Source organism: Malus sylvestris, chromosome 2 (genome assembly GCF_916048215.2).
Source record: "Malus sylvestris chromosome 2, drMalSylv7.2, whole genome shotgun sequence".
Taxonomy (NCBI): Eukaryota; Viridiplantae; Streptophyta; class Magnoliopsida; order Rosales; family Rosaceae; genus Malus; species Malus sylvestris.
In genome coordinates, this window is record NC_062261.1 from 6,060,748 (window position 1) to 6,077,854 (window position 17,107).

Consider the following 17,107-nt stretch of genomic DNA (forward strand, 5'->3'; position numbering starts at 1 on the left):
AAAAAGAAAAGAAAGAAAATAGGATTTAAGCTTTTGTGGTGGTATTGTTAACAAATTTAGTCTAAAAATAATTTTATTAAATGTTTGTTAAATATAGGATAAAAATGTAATTTAACGGAGAAATTACTTTTAGACTAAATTTACTAACAGACTCTCTCACCGTGTCATCTTCCGATTATCTTGTCACCACAAGTACCATTTATCCGATTAGGTCTTTTTTGAAAAGCATTACATATGTGTTTATGAAACTGTTGAGATGGTGAGCCACTGTTGAGATGGTAAGCAAATGCTTATACAGTAAACACTCTTTGGTGTTTGCAATTGAAATGGTTATTTTGGAGCAAAAATTGAGTTTATACCTTGAATATGTTTCTGCATTTCATTCATCCTCCCCCTCTGCATGATGGCACGTTGATGGCGGGGAGAGGAAATCGAGCCTAGGTTCTCGGGTACATGAGTATAACACTCTTCACTCTCGAAAAGTCATCCCGAGGCACGAATGATAACAATTTCCTAACATTCTACTCAGGGAAGGATTTGGGTTAAGCCGCCCAGTTAGGCATCAAACTTGTCATTCATGTAAGGTGAACACAAGACCTTCCGCTTACAGGTGAGGAGGACTAGACTGTAGTGTGATAGTGGCGTCCGACAAAAACAAATCCACAAAACAAGTGTTTAATGACTGTAAAGCTATAGCTTAATTAGGTGGAATCATCAAATTACATCACTTAAAACCAATGATATTTCCGTACCACAAAAAATACAAGAGCGTGTGATCTCTGATAGATAATTCAAGAACAATTTTCCATATCACCAACAGATCCAGTCTGAAGTGGCTGTATAACTACTATTATTAGCAAAATGAGCAAAATATATTTTCGCTTCGGTTGCACCTCACTAGCGAAAGGAAGTATAGCGAAGAAACTTTACAAACGGTACAGGATTGTATCTCACCCCACCATCACGACTTCACCTTCTGAACCTGTCAAATTCGGAAATCGTCAACATATAGTCAAAAAAGGAAGTGGAAAATCTATGCAATAGGTGTAAACAATTCGGAGTTTTGGATATTACATTGCTCCAAAATCTCGTTTGCGAACTGCAGCATTGATTCTGTGTCTTCAACCATGAAAGAAATCCTCTCTGCCTCTTTCATTTGTTCTGCTGCCAGATACGATTTGTATTCTGCTTCGGCAATGCTCTGTGCAGCAGCCCGTGCCGATTCCTCCAACGTATCACTACCAACGGTCACATATACTGGACTCTGCGATTGCTTTGGTTGGATGTCATTTTGCATCGGGGCAGGTGCTTTCATCACACTCAAGGGATCGGTTTTCACCTTGTAGCACTGTTGAATCTGCATTAGGATGACATGGTAATTTATATAAGCTGATATTCAATATTGATTTCAGCATGCAAAGTAATCTGGCAAAAAGTCCGTAAAAAACAAAGCTTGGGAAACAAACATCGATAGAGCCAGATTAATATTGGGTTAGAAATATCGAGTGAATAATTTGAGCTAAAAATATTAGAAATATCAAGCATCACATTCAAGCAATCACCTTTTCAAGTTTGTCTTGCTGAACCAGCCTTCTCAACCTACCAGTTAATGACCTTCTAAAATTTTGAGGGACCTCATTCCTTTGCTGCAGGAGTCATTTTGTCATGAGAATTGAGTGGTCATAAAACGTGAAAATCACAATTTAGCGTAACTTCATCAGAGACATCAACTATGAATTGGAAGCTTTTCTTCGTAAATTCTTTCAATCTCGTTCTCACCAGCAAAAAGAAGTATAAGAGATATTTCTGAAGGTAACCCAAATATAATGAGCTCGACAGGTATTGAAAAACTAACTTAGATTTAGGTATTATGATTATCTATAAAGTAACAAATATGAGACAGAAAAGGTCCATTGATATTCTACAAAATGCTATATTTTCAAGAAGTAAAACAAAGTCGATGTTTTTCGTAGCTCTAGCATAGGAACACGTGGTGTACCATGATTAATTGAAACATAAATCTACAAGAGGTTATCTAGGAGCAAACTATTATCCTCCGTGACAATATTACTTCCCTTCAAGAGTTTATACAACTATTATCATTATTGACAATATTACTCCCTTCAACATGCTAATATACAACTTCCTCCGCAGTGAATCAATTAACAAAGTCTCAACGATTCTTTTAATTTCATTTCTAAGAAATAAAAGAAGAGAGCATAAATTTCAGACATACCTCAATAAAGCTAGCAATAGCACTAGTGTCCAATCCATTTGGATCTGTCGAGGCAGCAAGTGCTTCGAAAATCATTGCATTGCACCTAATAATAGAAGAAAATGATTGACCAAGATGAAATTCAAAAAATAAAATAACTCGTACAAAAATGATAACAATAATAAAAGCAGTCTGACTATTGGAGTTACAGAAATTGATAAAATGAAATGGATAATGACTGTAGACATATACTGTGTTCTTAATTGTCACCAAGAGATGCTATGTTTGACATGAGAGGATCAAAAGTAATAAAGCATAGGATTTATGGCTGAGACGAAACTAAAGCATCATGCGATATGGTTCCAGGAAAAGATCAAAGCAAGATCTGCTCACTAGGCTAATTATTGCATCAGTGTAAATATTATCACAGAAAACAGTACTACAGTACAGATTATGATAATAGAGTTCCGTATGCACCAGAATTGCACCTTCTATTAGTTTGGGTATTTCTTCATTGCCTCATTGAGGTTGTCTAAGAAACTATGCTATGAAACCATGCATTCTTATTGTATGCAAGAGGAAAGCGTACAAAGCTAAGAGGTCAGAAACCTTATCAACTTAGTATGATTATAATGTTTAAAAAGATGATCACCTGACATCTAGTTATTAATCAAAGAAACCTTGGCACCATCACCTATCAACTCCTCCCCTTTACCCTAACTGATTAGTCAGCTTCCCCCGCCCCATAATCGTGCCAATCTATAAGAGCCTAAAGAGTTATGTCATTCCACATTCTAATTGTTTTTTCCACTCATAATGCCTCCTATGGGTTTTTCGCAGAATGTATAACTGCAAATACATTCTGCGAAAACCCCATGTACTAGCCACATATGATTTCTATTGTATTGATAAAAGACAAAGGCAAGGAACAAAAAGATTCATACACTGGAGCAGGTATTGCATCAGATAAGCCAGTCGAGGAATCATCCGCAACTGGAGTTGTATCGCGTCTGACTGGAGTTTCTGTTGATGGCTCACGTTTGAATGGAGTTGCCGCTGGTGCATCGCGCCTGACTGGAGCTTCTGCTGGTGAATCACGTCCGACTGGGGCTGCAGCTGGTGAATCAAGTCCGACTGGGGCTGCCGCTGGTGAATCACGTCTAGCAGGGGTTGCTGCTGCTGCTGGTGAATCGCGTCTGACTGGAGCAGCAGAAGAAGTCTGGGGAACGGATACTGAAGCAACAGCAACATCTGGGTTTGTTCTTGCTTTGGGCCTTGATTTTTCCCGAGGCCCCGTGCTACTAACAGTCATATTCCTCCATTTGTCCTATACAAGCAAAAATCAATTTGAACACAAACCATAGACATAGTAATCATCCATAAAATGTTTCATACCACATTAGATACAGTCTACCAATTGTTCTGATATAAAGCAATATTAGTTCATTCAAATAGAATTCCGCAACAGGCGGGCGAATTGGCGAATCTGAAATGCTTTCAACACAAAATTACGCCTTCCAACGATTTTCGCACACCATTCTCAAAATTCAAAACAAGAATAAATAACATTTAGCCAACTGATGAGGAAAAATAGAAAATCAAGTAACTCAAAGAGCGGCTTCCAACTTTCCGATAAGTGAGCGAATTTCGAATCAAAGTCCTGAATCGACAATCACCATGCCAGAAACAATTAGCTATTCGTAGCTCTAACGGGTTCACCACTTTAATCCAAAACTCCACAAATTCGGACTCGGCCATGCATCATCATTGTAATTAATTTTGATGTAGACCAGGCAATTTGCATTCAGTAATATCTCATTTGATCCAAAAAAATAAAAATAAAAACAATCAAACCCATTATTTCAACAGCACAAAACATTCGAAAACAACCACCACAATATGCAGTATATTTAAATTCTGGAATTTCCATATACACATAGCGATATATATATTATACATAAATATCGAGAGAGAGACCTTGAGATCAATATTGGAGCGAGAAGAGAGAAAGGGGTTGAACTCGGGGTCCTTCTGGATGTCCTTCCACTTGCCAGTGCCGTGCTTCCTAACCCCCGCTCTCAGAGCTTCTTCTTCCTCCACCGTCCATTTTTGCTTCGGATTTCCCATCTCTCTCTCTCTCTCTGTATCAGGTATCAGCAGCACAGAGCCTGTGACTGCCGCGAAGAAGCTTTCACGTTTTCGTTCTCAAAAACGAGGGTTGGCTTTCGTACCACTTCTTCAACTGCATATTGAATCATAGACCGCACTTAAACGGCGCCGTTTTGATCAGGACTCCCTACACAACTCATAGGCCCGGTTCTATAAAAACTTCGGTAGGCTAGTCTGATTCGTAGGACAAGGCAGGACAACTCTTACATCACATGGAAAAACGTGGGGTCGAATAGGAAGAGAAGAAAAAAAGTTTCAAATTTTTATAAAATGTGCGTTACGAGACGCAATCAGACATTTTTAACTAATCTGTTCTCCTATTTATAATAACAAAAAAGAATTAAGCCTCTTCTATGTAATTTTTTTTTTTAATTACAAAACAAAAGTTTTTTTTTAAAATGTATTAAATATATTGTTTTGAGTAAAGATGCTTGCCACATGAAATAATGAGAAAAGGGAAGCTTCAATGGGAAAATGTTTGGAGTAATGAGGCTGCTAGCTTTCTTCTTTGCTTGCCAATATTTATCTTTTTATGGTATGTTTAGTTGTAAAGGATAAGAATATAAGTTATGAGTATCATATTTATTTCATATCACTCTCATTTCCCAAAATGGAAGTAAATATGTTAACGTGAGAAGATGTTTCAAGTTTGAATTTCCGTTCTCAATCCAATCCTTTGATCCCCTTGTCATCCTCACTCTCACGAAACATCTAATATTGATTAGAATGTGAGAATCTAGCACTAATTAACAATGGGCGAACAAATGCAAAATATTTTGAGCACCATATGCAATACTTCTATCTCTAATGTACGGTATTCTCAACGTGTCCTTACATGTGCGATGTCTGTTTGTATCTAACATCTATATGATTCTTGATGAGCGCCAATTGAGTTGTGTTGAAACATTTGGTCTGTCACATAAATAGCATCAGGGCAAGTTCTATATATGGACTTGGGACTCTCAGGAGACCAAACGGAACGCATGTGAAGGACCTATGGGAAGCCTGCGAAAGATCTAGGTTTTTCGGCTGCGGTAGTGCCTCCTTTGTTCATTGGGAGAAATTTTTAGTTGTGACGGAAACATAAGTGGTACACCATGTGTTTTAATAGAAATGGTGGAAAATTTTATTTTTTAAGTTATTAACTTTTTAGTACATATATCCCACCATCTATTTAGTGACACGTGGTGTACCACCCCTTGTACCCCTCGTACCGGTCACATTGAAAAATCTCTTGTTCATTGGAGAAGAAGATCAAATTTTTATTATTTTTTTCAATGACATGACCAAAATGACAACATTTTGAGTTTGGCAATTTAAAAAAATTCTTCTTTGCTGCTAAACAAACCCTACACCCGCTACCTTTCCAAATCAAAATTCTGAAATTCAAGCTCCAAATTATAACCCTTCAACCCCTACCCTAAACCCCGCTAACTCTTTGCTCCACCACCACTTCTTGTTGTGCTGCCCCTCGAGCCGTCATATTCAAACACCCACCTCTCAACAGTCAATGTTATTTTCGTCTGAAATTTTCTTAAAACTTCTCTATTAAATATTCTGAATGTTAAGATCATAAACTTGTTACTGAATAGCGTGATATGGTACGATATAAACATGAGATATTTTAACACGAAAATCTTTTAAACGATGGACAGACAAAAATTTCAACATTTTATACATGACTTTTCCGTCTTCAATGCATAATATATGAATTAGTTGGTAGGTAGGGGGATTAGGGAAATCACTCATCTTACATGAGCAATGTAACTCCCACGCACACCCACGCAAATTCAGACACACTCCAAGTTTACAAAACGGCAGCTGATAAGGGAACACAATCCGTATTGATAAGGCACGCCTAGTTGAAGTTTCAGCCAATGATGTTTATCCACGTGGCAAATTCGGATGACTTTCTTTGCAACGAGCAAATAAAACGCCAACCATTAACTCCCCTTCCCTATCTCCAAGCGGTCAGAGTCTGAGCTTTAGCAGTGACAGCAGCTCTCTCAGAAACTCTCCGTCTCCGGTGGGTTTTCCGGCACTTCAGCTCACAAAATCCACGTCCCCAAAATACCCTTTTGCTCTGTCCCCCAAAGACTCCAACTTTTTCGGAAAAAACCAGTATGAATGCCAGGTTGTGAGTCCTGAAAGTTCTGAGGCGCGTAGGAGATATAAGCCGGTATGGACTGCGTTGCAGCAATGACGGCGTCGTTTTGCCCGACCTGGAGGGCGAGGAGAAGAGGAGGACTGGCGGGTGGAAAGGAAGGTCCTTTTTTCCGGTATGGTTTGTGCAACAAGGTTTCTCTGCTGCGAGTGAGAGCGAGTGCAGGAGGCGAAGGGGGCGGTGTTGGGGTGGCGGTGAAGGAAGGGTTTGCGGACGAGGAGGATTTCATGAAGGGCGGCGGGCCGGAACTGCTCTTAGTTCAAATGCAGCAGAAAAAGGTCATGGAGAAGCAGTCCAAGCTCGCTGAAAAGGTTTTTAACTCACACACAGTCTCTCTCCTTCCATGGTTTTTATTTGTATTCATATTTTGAAAAATATGCGCGAATAGACTCGGTTACGAATTTTAATGACACTACATCGTAGTTTATATGGTACATAGATTATTGTGGATTACTTCGGACAAAAGTATTCTTTTGACTATGTTTGGTAGAAAAACGTAAAAGCACTTTTGAGTTGTCTGCACGAAGCACTTCCAGGTAAAACACTTGAATTTTGAATAAAAATTCTATATGTTTATAATAAAAACACCTGTTAGAATAAGCGCTTGCAAGCAAAAGTCAGATTGGTGTCTGTCCAGTTTTATTTTTGATTAAAAGTTTATAACTGGTTCTGTTTCCGCATATTTTCCGTTTGTATTGGGGCATGAATGTTGGAGGAAACTTTAAATCCGGAAACCCCAAGCCCAATTTTGTGATGCTGCTTATGGATTAATTTGCAGCTACTGCCAATACCAGTAGGAGATAGTGTTCTGGATTTGGTGGTGATTGGTTGTGGTCCGGCAGGTCTTGCTCTGGCTGCAGAATCAGCCAAGTTGGGATTAAAAGTTGGGCTTATTGGCCCTGATCTCCCTTTCACAAACAACTATGGTGTTTGGGAGGATGAATTCAAAGGTATCTACCATATCTTGTTCGCTGCGTTATTTGTGAACTACCCAATTCAAAGGACTCAAAACTCTGCTCACATTCGATATTCGCTTCTATTTTTACATGTCCAGATCTTGGACTAGAAGGGTGTATTGAGCATGTTTGGCAGAACACCATAGTGTATCTTGACGGTGATTCGGACCCCATTATGATTGATCGTGCGTATGGTCGTGTTTGTCGAGACATGCTACATGAGGAGCTCTTGAGAAAGTAAATACAACCCTATTCTACTACATGTCTACTCGTTTTACGCTTGCAGGCATTGTAATTCTTTGAAGATGCATAATTCGTATTAATTTTTATTAGGTGTGTGGAGTCAGGTGTTTCGTACCTCGATTCAAGGGTGGAAAGTATTGTTGAAGCTAGCAATGGGATTAGCCTTGTATCCTGTGGCCACAATATTGTTGTTTCGTGCAGGTATGATGGAATTGCATTTATTCAGTTTAAATTTTTGGTGATGGTTCTACTTCTTCCATACCTTGTTTCAAACATCTAACTAGTATTATAGGCTTGCTACTGTTGCATCAGGAGCTGCTTCGGGGAAGCTTTTGCAGTACGAGGTGGGTGGTCCAAAGGTGTCTGTCCAAACAGCATATGGTATCGAGGTTGAGGTAGGAATTATGTTTCTAAATTTTGCTGTACCCGGGGATGACTAGTTCCTTAACTTCCTTTCGGCGCGTTTGATGACTTTTTACTATGTCTACTCTTTCTTACAATTTCAGGTGGAAAGTAACCCATATGATCCCGAAGTGATGGTTTTCATGGATTATAGAGACTACATGAAACAAAAAGTTCGGTCTTCAGAAGCAGAATATCCAACGTTTCTTTATGTCATGCCCATGTCTCCGACTAGATTGTTCTTTGAGGTTTGCTCGATGGACATTACTTTGTTTATTGCATTACTTATTCGTGTACAAAGTATTTAGAGAAATGGATTTGCAGGAAACTTGCTTGGCTTCTAAAGAAGCCATGCCTTTTGATTTATTGAAGAAAAAGCTCTTGTCACGGTTACAGACAATGGGAATCCGTATTACAAAAACTTATGAAGAGGTAAGTCTTATGACAGACTACATTGCTTACAACTTCTGAGATGAACGAAGATTTTGTTCTGGAAATATGTCCGAACAAGGCTTCATGCCTTGCCATATAGTGGCACAACAATCACATTTATCTTGAAAGTTGACGCAGTTTTCTAATCTCCATTCTCATCAAGCTGATCGGGAGTTTGGTCTTGCTTACTTCATAATTCAAGGCATAATCTTTCAATAATTTATATAGGAATGGTCTTGGATTCCGGTTGGTGGTTCCTTACCAAATACAGAGCAAAAGAACCTAGCATTTGGTGCTGCTGCTTGCATGGTACATCCTGCCACAGGTAATGATTAAACCAAATAAATTCACCGGATCAGTTCGCCATTGTTTAATCTACTGATGCTTACGTTTTACCATCAAACAGGATATTCAGTTGCAAGGTCTTTGTCGGAGGCTCCAAAATACGCTTCTGTGATTGCAACTATTTTGAAGCCAGATCATAATAAGGCCATTCGCAGCCGCCAAATAAGTAATGAGAACATCTCGATGCTAGGTAAGCGTTGGTTTGGTATGTTTGGAACAGTTTTATGTGTTGTGCAAACCAAAATTACTAAAATACTTGCAAGAACTATGTGTTGTGAGCCTCATATACATTTTCGGCACATTCCCTGTCATGATATTTGAAAGCTCCAATCCACATTTCCACTTATTCGTTAATTTGCGAGGCACAGAGTGAGCTGCATCTACATGTTTCTCTCTTTAAACATCCATCTGTATCGTGTTTTTATGCTCGCTTTGTTATCACTGCTTAGCTAGCGTACTATGTTTCGAGTGTCTTCTGCTATATAAGATCATTCGCTGTCAATACACTATTTCGCTTTCAGCATGGAATACACTCTGGCCGCAAGAAAGGAAACGCCAAAGATCATTCTTTCTTTTCGGACTAGCGCTTATTCTGCAGCAGGACATCGAGGGCATCAGGATATTCTTTCACACTTTCTTCCGCTTACCCACCTGGTACGATCAATTTTCTTTATCTTCCGCTTCACGAAGAAAACTTGAACAGGTTTCTTTGGAAAAACTAGACAAACTTGAATGATTGATCAATGTCTGTGCTTCGGTTGCAGGATGTGGCAGGGTTTCCTCGGCTCTACGTTGTCCTCGGCTGATCTCATCCTTTTCGCGTTGTATATGTTTGTTTTAGCACCAAATAACTTGAGAAAGAACCTCGTCAGACACCTACTTTCTGATCCTTCCGGAGCCACTATGATTAGAACCTATTTCACATTCCATTAGTCCTCCGGCATAATAACACAGTTTAGAGTACCCTAAGATATGAGGTCACTGCCTACTTTTGAAGGTCACTTGTTTTTTTTGGTGTAAATAGTACAAATGTGTGTTCCTTTGTTCCCGTTTAGATTACTAAAGTGTTCCTAAAGGGGGTTTCAATATGTATCGAGATGTGATTAGCAACGTAGTAAATAAAGGTGGTTCGTCTGGATCCAATTTCACTATTGTAATTTGTAATTAGCAATTTTTGTGTTGATTGTTTGGCAAGCACAAAACCCGGGATCTCGATATATAGCTTGATAATAAATAATAATTTGAAATGTCAACAATTATGTTATTTAGACGTCAACATTTGATCGATAATGTTATTAATATTGAATCAATATATCAATAATTATTTGGTTTGATTTTGAAAATCTTCATTTTAATTAATTGCATAAAAATAGTTGAAATTTCACATCTCATGTCATCTATAAGATCTTGGAGTCGACTCAAGCTGTATCAATAATACTAAAGATGTCAACTTTTATTTATCAAAGTGGAAATTTCTTGTTTGATGTAACGAAATAAGTTTTAAAGTAGGCATAAACAACTATATCGCTTCCAGGGGGGAATTTACCTTTGGACCATATGGGTCAGCTGACCCCCGAAGCTCACAAACTTTCATGGAAGAGCTGGGTTCTACTTTTTGTAAATCTAAGATGCCTTGAAAGTTGTCAATCAACATGCTCGTTCGAAAATTGTTGGTATCTATTGACAGACATGTAATATAACTTGATAAATAACCTCAGTTCTACCAAGCTTCGATGAAATGCTGATTTCTAAAAAAATTTGTGCGTTGCGCATACTATTCTTATCGCCAATTATTAGTAGACACCAAACCAACAGAATATTGGACTTGAACGAGACACTTCGCTCCATTCAAACATTAAGATTTTGAAGATATGGGGACATTGTATTAAAAATAAGAGCATCAAATATAGTAGTAATTAACAATTAAAAGGAGCACTCAAGCATGATACAAAGGAATGACGTGGATCGATCTACCTATGTTTTTGCAGTGATTTATGCGAATCTAACAATTTCCATGGTTCAGCTGGTGCAGGTTAACTTTGTTTTATATAACACAAGCATACAAGTTTTATGGATGCTACTTTTGTGCCAAAAGTATTATCCTTGTGAGGAGTATATTAATTGAACTTGAAACATCCTTTAACATGATTTGTTAACTAACGGATCACTAATGGTTAATTTAACTGTTATTCACACAACCCGTTAAACCTGCGAATTTAAAACTCATATATATAGAGTTTTTGCGGAATTTGAGTCATATTAACATGTCATGTACAATTATTTGCTAGTTTTTGTAAACCTTACTGTAATATGATGAAGAAGAAGAAATGAAGAGAAGAAGAACAAAGACAGCTTTGAGAAGAAGAAAGCGAGAGATATTCAATACTCAAGAATTTCATTCCATTTACTGTTAAGAACATTACATACTTATATTCTTTTACACAGTAAACCTTATCTCTTAAGCTATCTTGTAACTACCTAATATAACAACCTTTCTCATCTAATGACAAGTGGCATTTTATTAAGTATTGGATCACTATCCTCAACATCCCCCCTCAAACTCAGGAGATGAGCAATCGAGCCTGAGGTTGTTGCAGTGTGTCTGAAATAGTGGAGCAAATAGTCCCTTGGTTAGAATGTCAGCAAACTGGTCACTGGACATAACAAAGCGAACTTGAAGTAACTTTTGAGCAACTCGTTCTCTCACAAAATGGATATCCACCTCAATATGTTTAGTGCGCTGATGCAACACTAGATTACAAGATAATGCTATCGCAGACATATTATCACAAAAGAGAACAGTGGGAGTAGGAACTGAAACTTTGAGAAACACAAGTAGTTGTTTAATCTAGTCAAGTTCAGCTGCAGTAGTGGATAAGGCTCGGTATTCAGCCTCTGTGGATGATCGAGAAACTGTTTGCGGCTTCTTAGAAGACCAAGAGATAGGGTTATGACCAAGAAAGACCACAAAACCTGTTGTTGATCGCCTGTCATTAGGGTCACCAGCCCAATCAGCATTTGAAAAGGCATGTAAATCCATAGAACCTTTCACATATTTAATCCCAAGCTTGACAGTACCCTTAAGATATCGGAGGATCCTTTTTACCGCAATATAGTGTGATTCCATAGGTTTGTGCATGAATTGACACACCTGATGGACTGCAAATGCTATATCCGGTCTTGTAAAAGTGAGATACTGTAAAACACCAACAATGCTTATGTAAAGTGTAGGATTGTTGAATGGATGACCATCATCCAATAGCAACCTATTATATGGTAAACAAGGAGTGGCACATAATTTAGATTTTAACATCTCCGTTTTTGTAAGAAGATCAGTAACATACTTTGCTTGTGAGAGAAGCAAACCATCTGCCCTGTTCAATAATCTGAATCCCCAGAAAGTAATGGAGAGAGCCTAAATCCTTGATTTCAAACTCTTTGGTTAAAGCAGTAATAACATCATCAACAACAAAAGTAGCATTCCCAGTAATTATTACATCATCCACATATAATAGGAGAATCATAACTGCAGAACCAACTTGTTTCACAAAGAGAGATGAATCTGCATAAGTTGTATCAAAACCAAGAGATGGGAGGAAGCTAGTGAATTTTTCATTCCAAGCTCGGGGAGCTTGCTTAAGACCATACAGAGACTTATGGAGTTTACAAACATAATCTGAATGACAAGAATCAAGAAATCCAGGTGGTTGAGATATATAAACCTCCTCCTGTAAAACCCCATGAAGAAATGCATTCTTCACATTTAATTGCCGGAGTTTCCAACCAAAATTAGCTGCCAAGGCCAACACAAGTCTCACAGTAGTTGGTTTAACTATGGGACTAAAAGTTTCCCCATAATCAATGCCTTCTTCCTTATTAAAACCTTTAGCAACTAGCCTAGCCTTATATCTCCCAATAGTGCCATCAACATTCTTCTTAATCTTGAATACCCATTTACATCCAACCAAGTTTTTATGTGGAGGCAGAGGTACCAAGGTCCATGTGCCCTGAGAGTGTAATGCAGACAACTTTTCCTTCATTGCATGTAACCAAACTTCACTCTTTAAGGCTGATTTGTATGTGGCAAGTTTAACCATTGATAAATCTACGCCATCATTCTCATGTATTGTTGCTAAGAGAGCCATTTTCTTGGAAATTCCATTTTTTGACCGAGTTTGCATTGGATGCAAGTTTAATGGAGGAATAGGAAGAACCATTTGCTGTCTCTCTGGTTGGAAATCAGGAGTCACAGGGATAGTAGAGGATGATGATTGTTCAATTGCAGTAATGGATTGTGGTGAATGATGTTGTACTGAAGGATCTGGGATTGGTGATATGGAAGTAGGTAGTGTAGAATCTGGTCGTGTTAAAAGTTGTACTAAAGGAGACTCATGAGGACTAGAGTGTGATGGGGATGATGTGGGAGTATGTAAAACTAGAGATATAAGCACATTTTGAAAATTAGGAACTGGAGTAGGAAGGGACACTGTTATAGATGGTGGTTTAGACACTAGTAATTGTTGTGTACTAGCCAAAGATGAGTAAGGAAACTCCCTTTCATCAAATAGAACATGACGAGAGATAAAGACTTTCTTCCTAGACACTTCATAACAGAGAAATCCTTTGTATTTGGAAGCATAACCTAGAAAGACACACTTACTGGTTCGGGGCTGCAACTTAGTGGAGTTAAATGGTCGTAACAATGGGTAACATGAACAACCAAAAGTTCTTAAATGGTTAACTTCAGGAACAGATCCATATAAGACTTCAAATGGTGATTTATGATGAAGTGTTTGAGTTGGCATTCTATTAATTAGGTAGACAGAGGTTTGACAAGCAAAAGACCAGAAATTAAAAGGTAATTTAGCTTGTTGTAACAGGGTGATTGAAGTTTCAATAATGTGTCTATGCTTCCTTTCAGCCAGACCATTTTGTTCTGGTGTGTGAGGACAGGACATTTGATGAGTTATTCCCTTTTGAACCAGAAAAGATTGAAAGTGTTTTCCTATGCATTCACCCCCACCATCACTTTGTAATGTTTTAATGGATACATAAAATTGATTTAACACAAACTGATAAAAGGCAACAAAGATGGAATAAACAGCTGCTTTATTATTGATAGGAAAAATCCAACAGTATCGTGTACACTCATCTATGAAGGTAACATAGTATTTAAACCCTTCTATAGAGAGACAAGGAGCAGGGCCCCACACATCACTATGAACAATCTCAAAAGGTGTATTAGACTTTGACAAGGCAGAGGCAAAAGGCAATTTACTAAATTTTCCCTCTAAGCATATAGAACACAACACTGGAGAAGAATCAGGTTCTATATGTATGTTGGATTTCTTAAGAATAAGAGAGACTATAGAGTTAGAGGGATGACCTAATCTGCTATGCCATAGGCTGGAGCTAATTTGATGACCAAGGTATGCAGCAGCTGGAAAAATTGGTTTGATGGATGCAGGGCTTGTAGGAATAGGAATGAGGTACAATCCATTATTGCAGAGGCCTTTGAACAGTACTCTCCCTGTGACTTTGTCCTGAATCCAAAAACAAAAGGCATAAAAAATTAGCCAACAGTTGTTATCAAGGCATATTCTATGAACTGAGAGTAAGTTTTGAGTGAGTTTAGGTACACAAAGCACAGAATTCAACTTTAAGTTGTGAGCAGAAGTTTGTAAAACAATAGAGCCCACATGAGACACACTCAGACCTTCACCATTAGCAGTCTGAATCATTTCTGTGGATGGATATGGTGTAGCCAGAGACAAATTGCTCAGATCAGCAGTCATATGGTTGGTTGCATCTGAATCAGTAAGCCATACTTGCTGTGAACTCACTTGTTGTCCCAAAGTTGGTGCTGAAGCACTAACATGATATGCATTCATAGATGGATGAGAAGATGGACCATTTGAATTCCTAAACTGGCAAAACTGAGCACTATGGTTCATTTTTCCACAGATTTGGCAACCTTCAGGAATTAGAGATTCAGTATTCCAAAATCTACATGTATTAGCAAAGTGACCATATTTACCACATATTTGACATGGTGACACTTGAGAATTGGATGAAGAATATTGACCTTGTGGAGAAGAACCAAGAATCCCTCGAGTGGAATTGTTATAGAACTGTTTGCCATTGGCAAATTTAGAATTTGAACTAAACTGGAATTTCGCCTTTCCTTTATTCTTATTATAGAAAGGTCTATAACCAGAGGAGTTATAACCAGATGAATTACCATCAGAAAAACCGCTTGATTGATCTCCAGAATTGGAATGAGTCCCAAATTTTAACCCTTTATCATTGAACTGCATATCAGTATCTCTAGCTACCATAGCAGATATGAAAGGAGTAGCAGATACATATGCAAGCATTACTTCCTTAGCAAGTAGTTAAGATCGGAGGTCCTTAAGAGAAATTACATTCTCTCTTCCTCGAATAATAGACCGAATAGTATTGAACTCAGCAGGTAAACCATTGAGAGTGAGGATTACTATATCATCATCATCAAACTTCACAGCCGTAGCAGATAAGTAATCTCTAGCTTCTTTTATCCGTTGCAAATATAAAGAAATGGAATCATTACCCTTTTTGATATTCTGAAGTTCGGATTTCAATTGAAAGATACTGGTACGAGTCACTGTGGAAAATTGCTTTTTTAGGTGATTCCAGATATCTTGAGCACTTGTACTGCCAATAACACATGAGATAGCAGGTGGTGAGAGGGTAGCAGTGATCAACTGCATAAGCGCTCGATTGTGCATCTTCCAAATCTTGAAATCCTCAGATTCGACTTGGATGGATGAAATGCAAGAATTGACCTCCTCTGAACCACTGGATGCCGCAGCAAGAAACCTTGAAGGACACGGCATTGACCCATCAACAAACCCCATAATTCCATGACCTTCGAGCATCAATTGAACTTGAAAGTTCTAAGTCAGGTAGTTTGATTCATTAAGCTTGGCTGTCACAGAAGTAGAAACTGTGGAGATAAGAGCCGTAATCAGAGACTAAACAATTTGGAGCTGAGAAGATGTCACCATTGTTGAACAATTCGAATTTCAATATCTCAGAAACGTTTTAACAAACACCTGGTGTGCAAGAAACTAGATCTTGCTCGATCACTGCTGAAGAAGCACAAAAAAAACCAAAGAACTCAAGAAGAGAAGAATTAGGATCAGAAAGAGAGGAAAGATATAGAGCGGAAGCAATAGAACCAAGATCGATCACCGAGCGATTAGCAATTCCGGTGATGATACCATGTAAACCTTACTGTAATATGATGAAGAAGAAGAAATGAAGAGAAGAAGAACAAAGATAGCTTTGAGAAGAAGAAAGAGAGAGATATTCAATACTCAAGAATTTCATTCCATTTACTGTTAAGAACATTACATACTTATATTCTTTTACACAGTAAACCTTATCTCTTAAGCTATCTTGTAACTACCTAATATAACAACCTTTCTCATCTAATTACAAGTGGCATCTTATTAAGTATTGGATCACTATCCTCAACAGTTTTAACGAGGGCACATGAAATTACTCTGGAGTAAGTTCTAACCTTTTCGTACCTTAATTTTCGTATTAATGATATATTCGACGAGGTATTAAAAAATACCACAAAATAAAAAATTAGTTTAGGCTTTTTAGCCAAAAGGGTCTCCGAGATTGGCATAAACACATAAGTGTTAGACGTAAGCAAGAACCGAAGGTTCGACTAGTTGGCCTGGAATCTCTTGCATTTCAGGACAAGTGATTGGTTGCCGGTTTCCAATAGCATTCAAGGGGAAGAAAATTTAACATATCTTTACCAAGGAGTCAAGGACGGGTCGATGCTTCTGATCCCCTATATAAATTAACCCTCCTAACCCTTTGTTTTGCACAAATCAGCTTCCTTAATTAACCCTAGCTACAAGAGAATAGGACGAAGAAGGTACGTGTTTCATTTAGTTCAACATGCATGCGTGGCTACATGTACGACCGGATACATATAATTCGGATACAGAATTACAGGTTTGTAAAGAAGGTGACAGAAGAAAGTGAGCACACGTGGTTCTTTTCTTGCATGAATCCATGTCAGAAGCTCTATGTGTTCATTCTCTATCTGTCACCTACCATCCTTAACCCTCTCTCTCACTACTCTCTCTCTCAACTACATATAAGATGATACACACACAC

General features: G+C 38.2%; 3 protein-coding genes across 5 annotated transcripts in view; 2 read left to right on the forward strand and 1 right to left on the reverse strand.

The window, feature by feature from the left end:
• The window catches only part of LOC126606028 (UDP-glycosyltransferase 91C1-like), a 101,460-nt gene that overhangs the window by 1,705 nt on the left and 82,648 nt on the right, over positions 1-17,107 (forward strand). The window lies entirely within an intron of this gene.
• Positions 675-4,447, reverse strand: LOC126606091 (single myb histone 4-like). Its single transcript, XM_050273533.1, has 6 exons — positions 4,193-4,447; positions 3,160-3,542; positions 2,237-2,321; positions 1,563-1,646; positions 1,075-1,357; positions 675-982 (listed from the first exon to the last, which is right to left on the reverse strand). Exons 1-6 carry the CDS (start codon positions 4,340-4,342, stop codon positions 951-953), a joined length of 1,017 nt encoding a protein of 338 aa, XP_050129490.1. The 5' UTR covers positions 4,343-4,447; the 3' UTR covers positions 675-950.
• LOC126606018 (lycopene epsilon cyclase, chloroplastic) lies at positions 6,327-10,182 on the forward strand. Its single transcript, XM_050273483.1, has 11 exons — positions 6,327-6,859; positions 7,327-7,498; positions 7,603-7,741; positions 7,838-7,948; positions 8,040-8,142; positions 8,254-8,397; positions 8,474-8,581; positions 8,810-8,906; positions 8,988-9,116; positions 9,448-9,580; positions 9,691-10,182. Exons 1-11 carry the CDS (start codon positions 6,566-6,568, stop codon positions 9,857-9,859), a joined length of 1,599 nt encoding a protein of 532 aa, XP_050129440.1. The 5' UTR covers positions 6,327-6,565; the 3' UTR covers positions 9,860-10,182.

Excerpts from the sequence above, each read along its gene's own strand:
- LOC126606018 (XM_050273483.1), top strand. The coding sequence starts at position 6,566 with ATGGACTGCGTTGCAGCAATGACGGCGTCGTTTTGCCCGACCTGGAGG. Across the intron at positions 7,742-7,837 it reads CATGAGGAGCTCTTGAGAAA|GTGTGTGGAGTCAGGTGTTT; the intron begins GTAAATACAACC and ends AATTTTTATTAG. Across the intron at positions 9,581-9,690 it reads TTCTTCCGCTTACCCACCTG|GATGTGGCAGGGTTTCCTCG; the intron begins GTACGATCAATT and ends CTTCGGTTGCAG.
- LOC126606091 (XM_050273533.1), bottom strand. The coding sequence starts at position 4,342 with ATGGGAAATCCGAAGCAAAAATGGACGGTGGAGGAAGAAGAAGCTCTG. Across the intron at positions 1,647-2,236 it reads CTATTGCTAGCTTTATTGAG|CAAAGGAATGAGGTCCCTCA; the intron begins GTATGTCTGAAA and ends TGACTCCTGCAG. Across the intron at positions 983-1,074 it reads AAACGAGATTTTGGAGCAAT|GTTCAGAAGGTGAAGTCGTG; the intron begins GTAATATCCAAA and ends CGAATTTGACAG.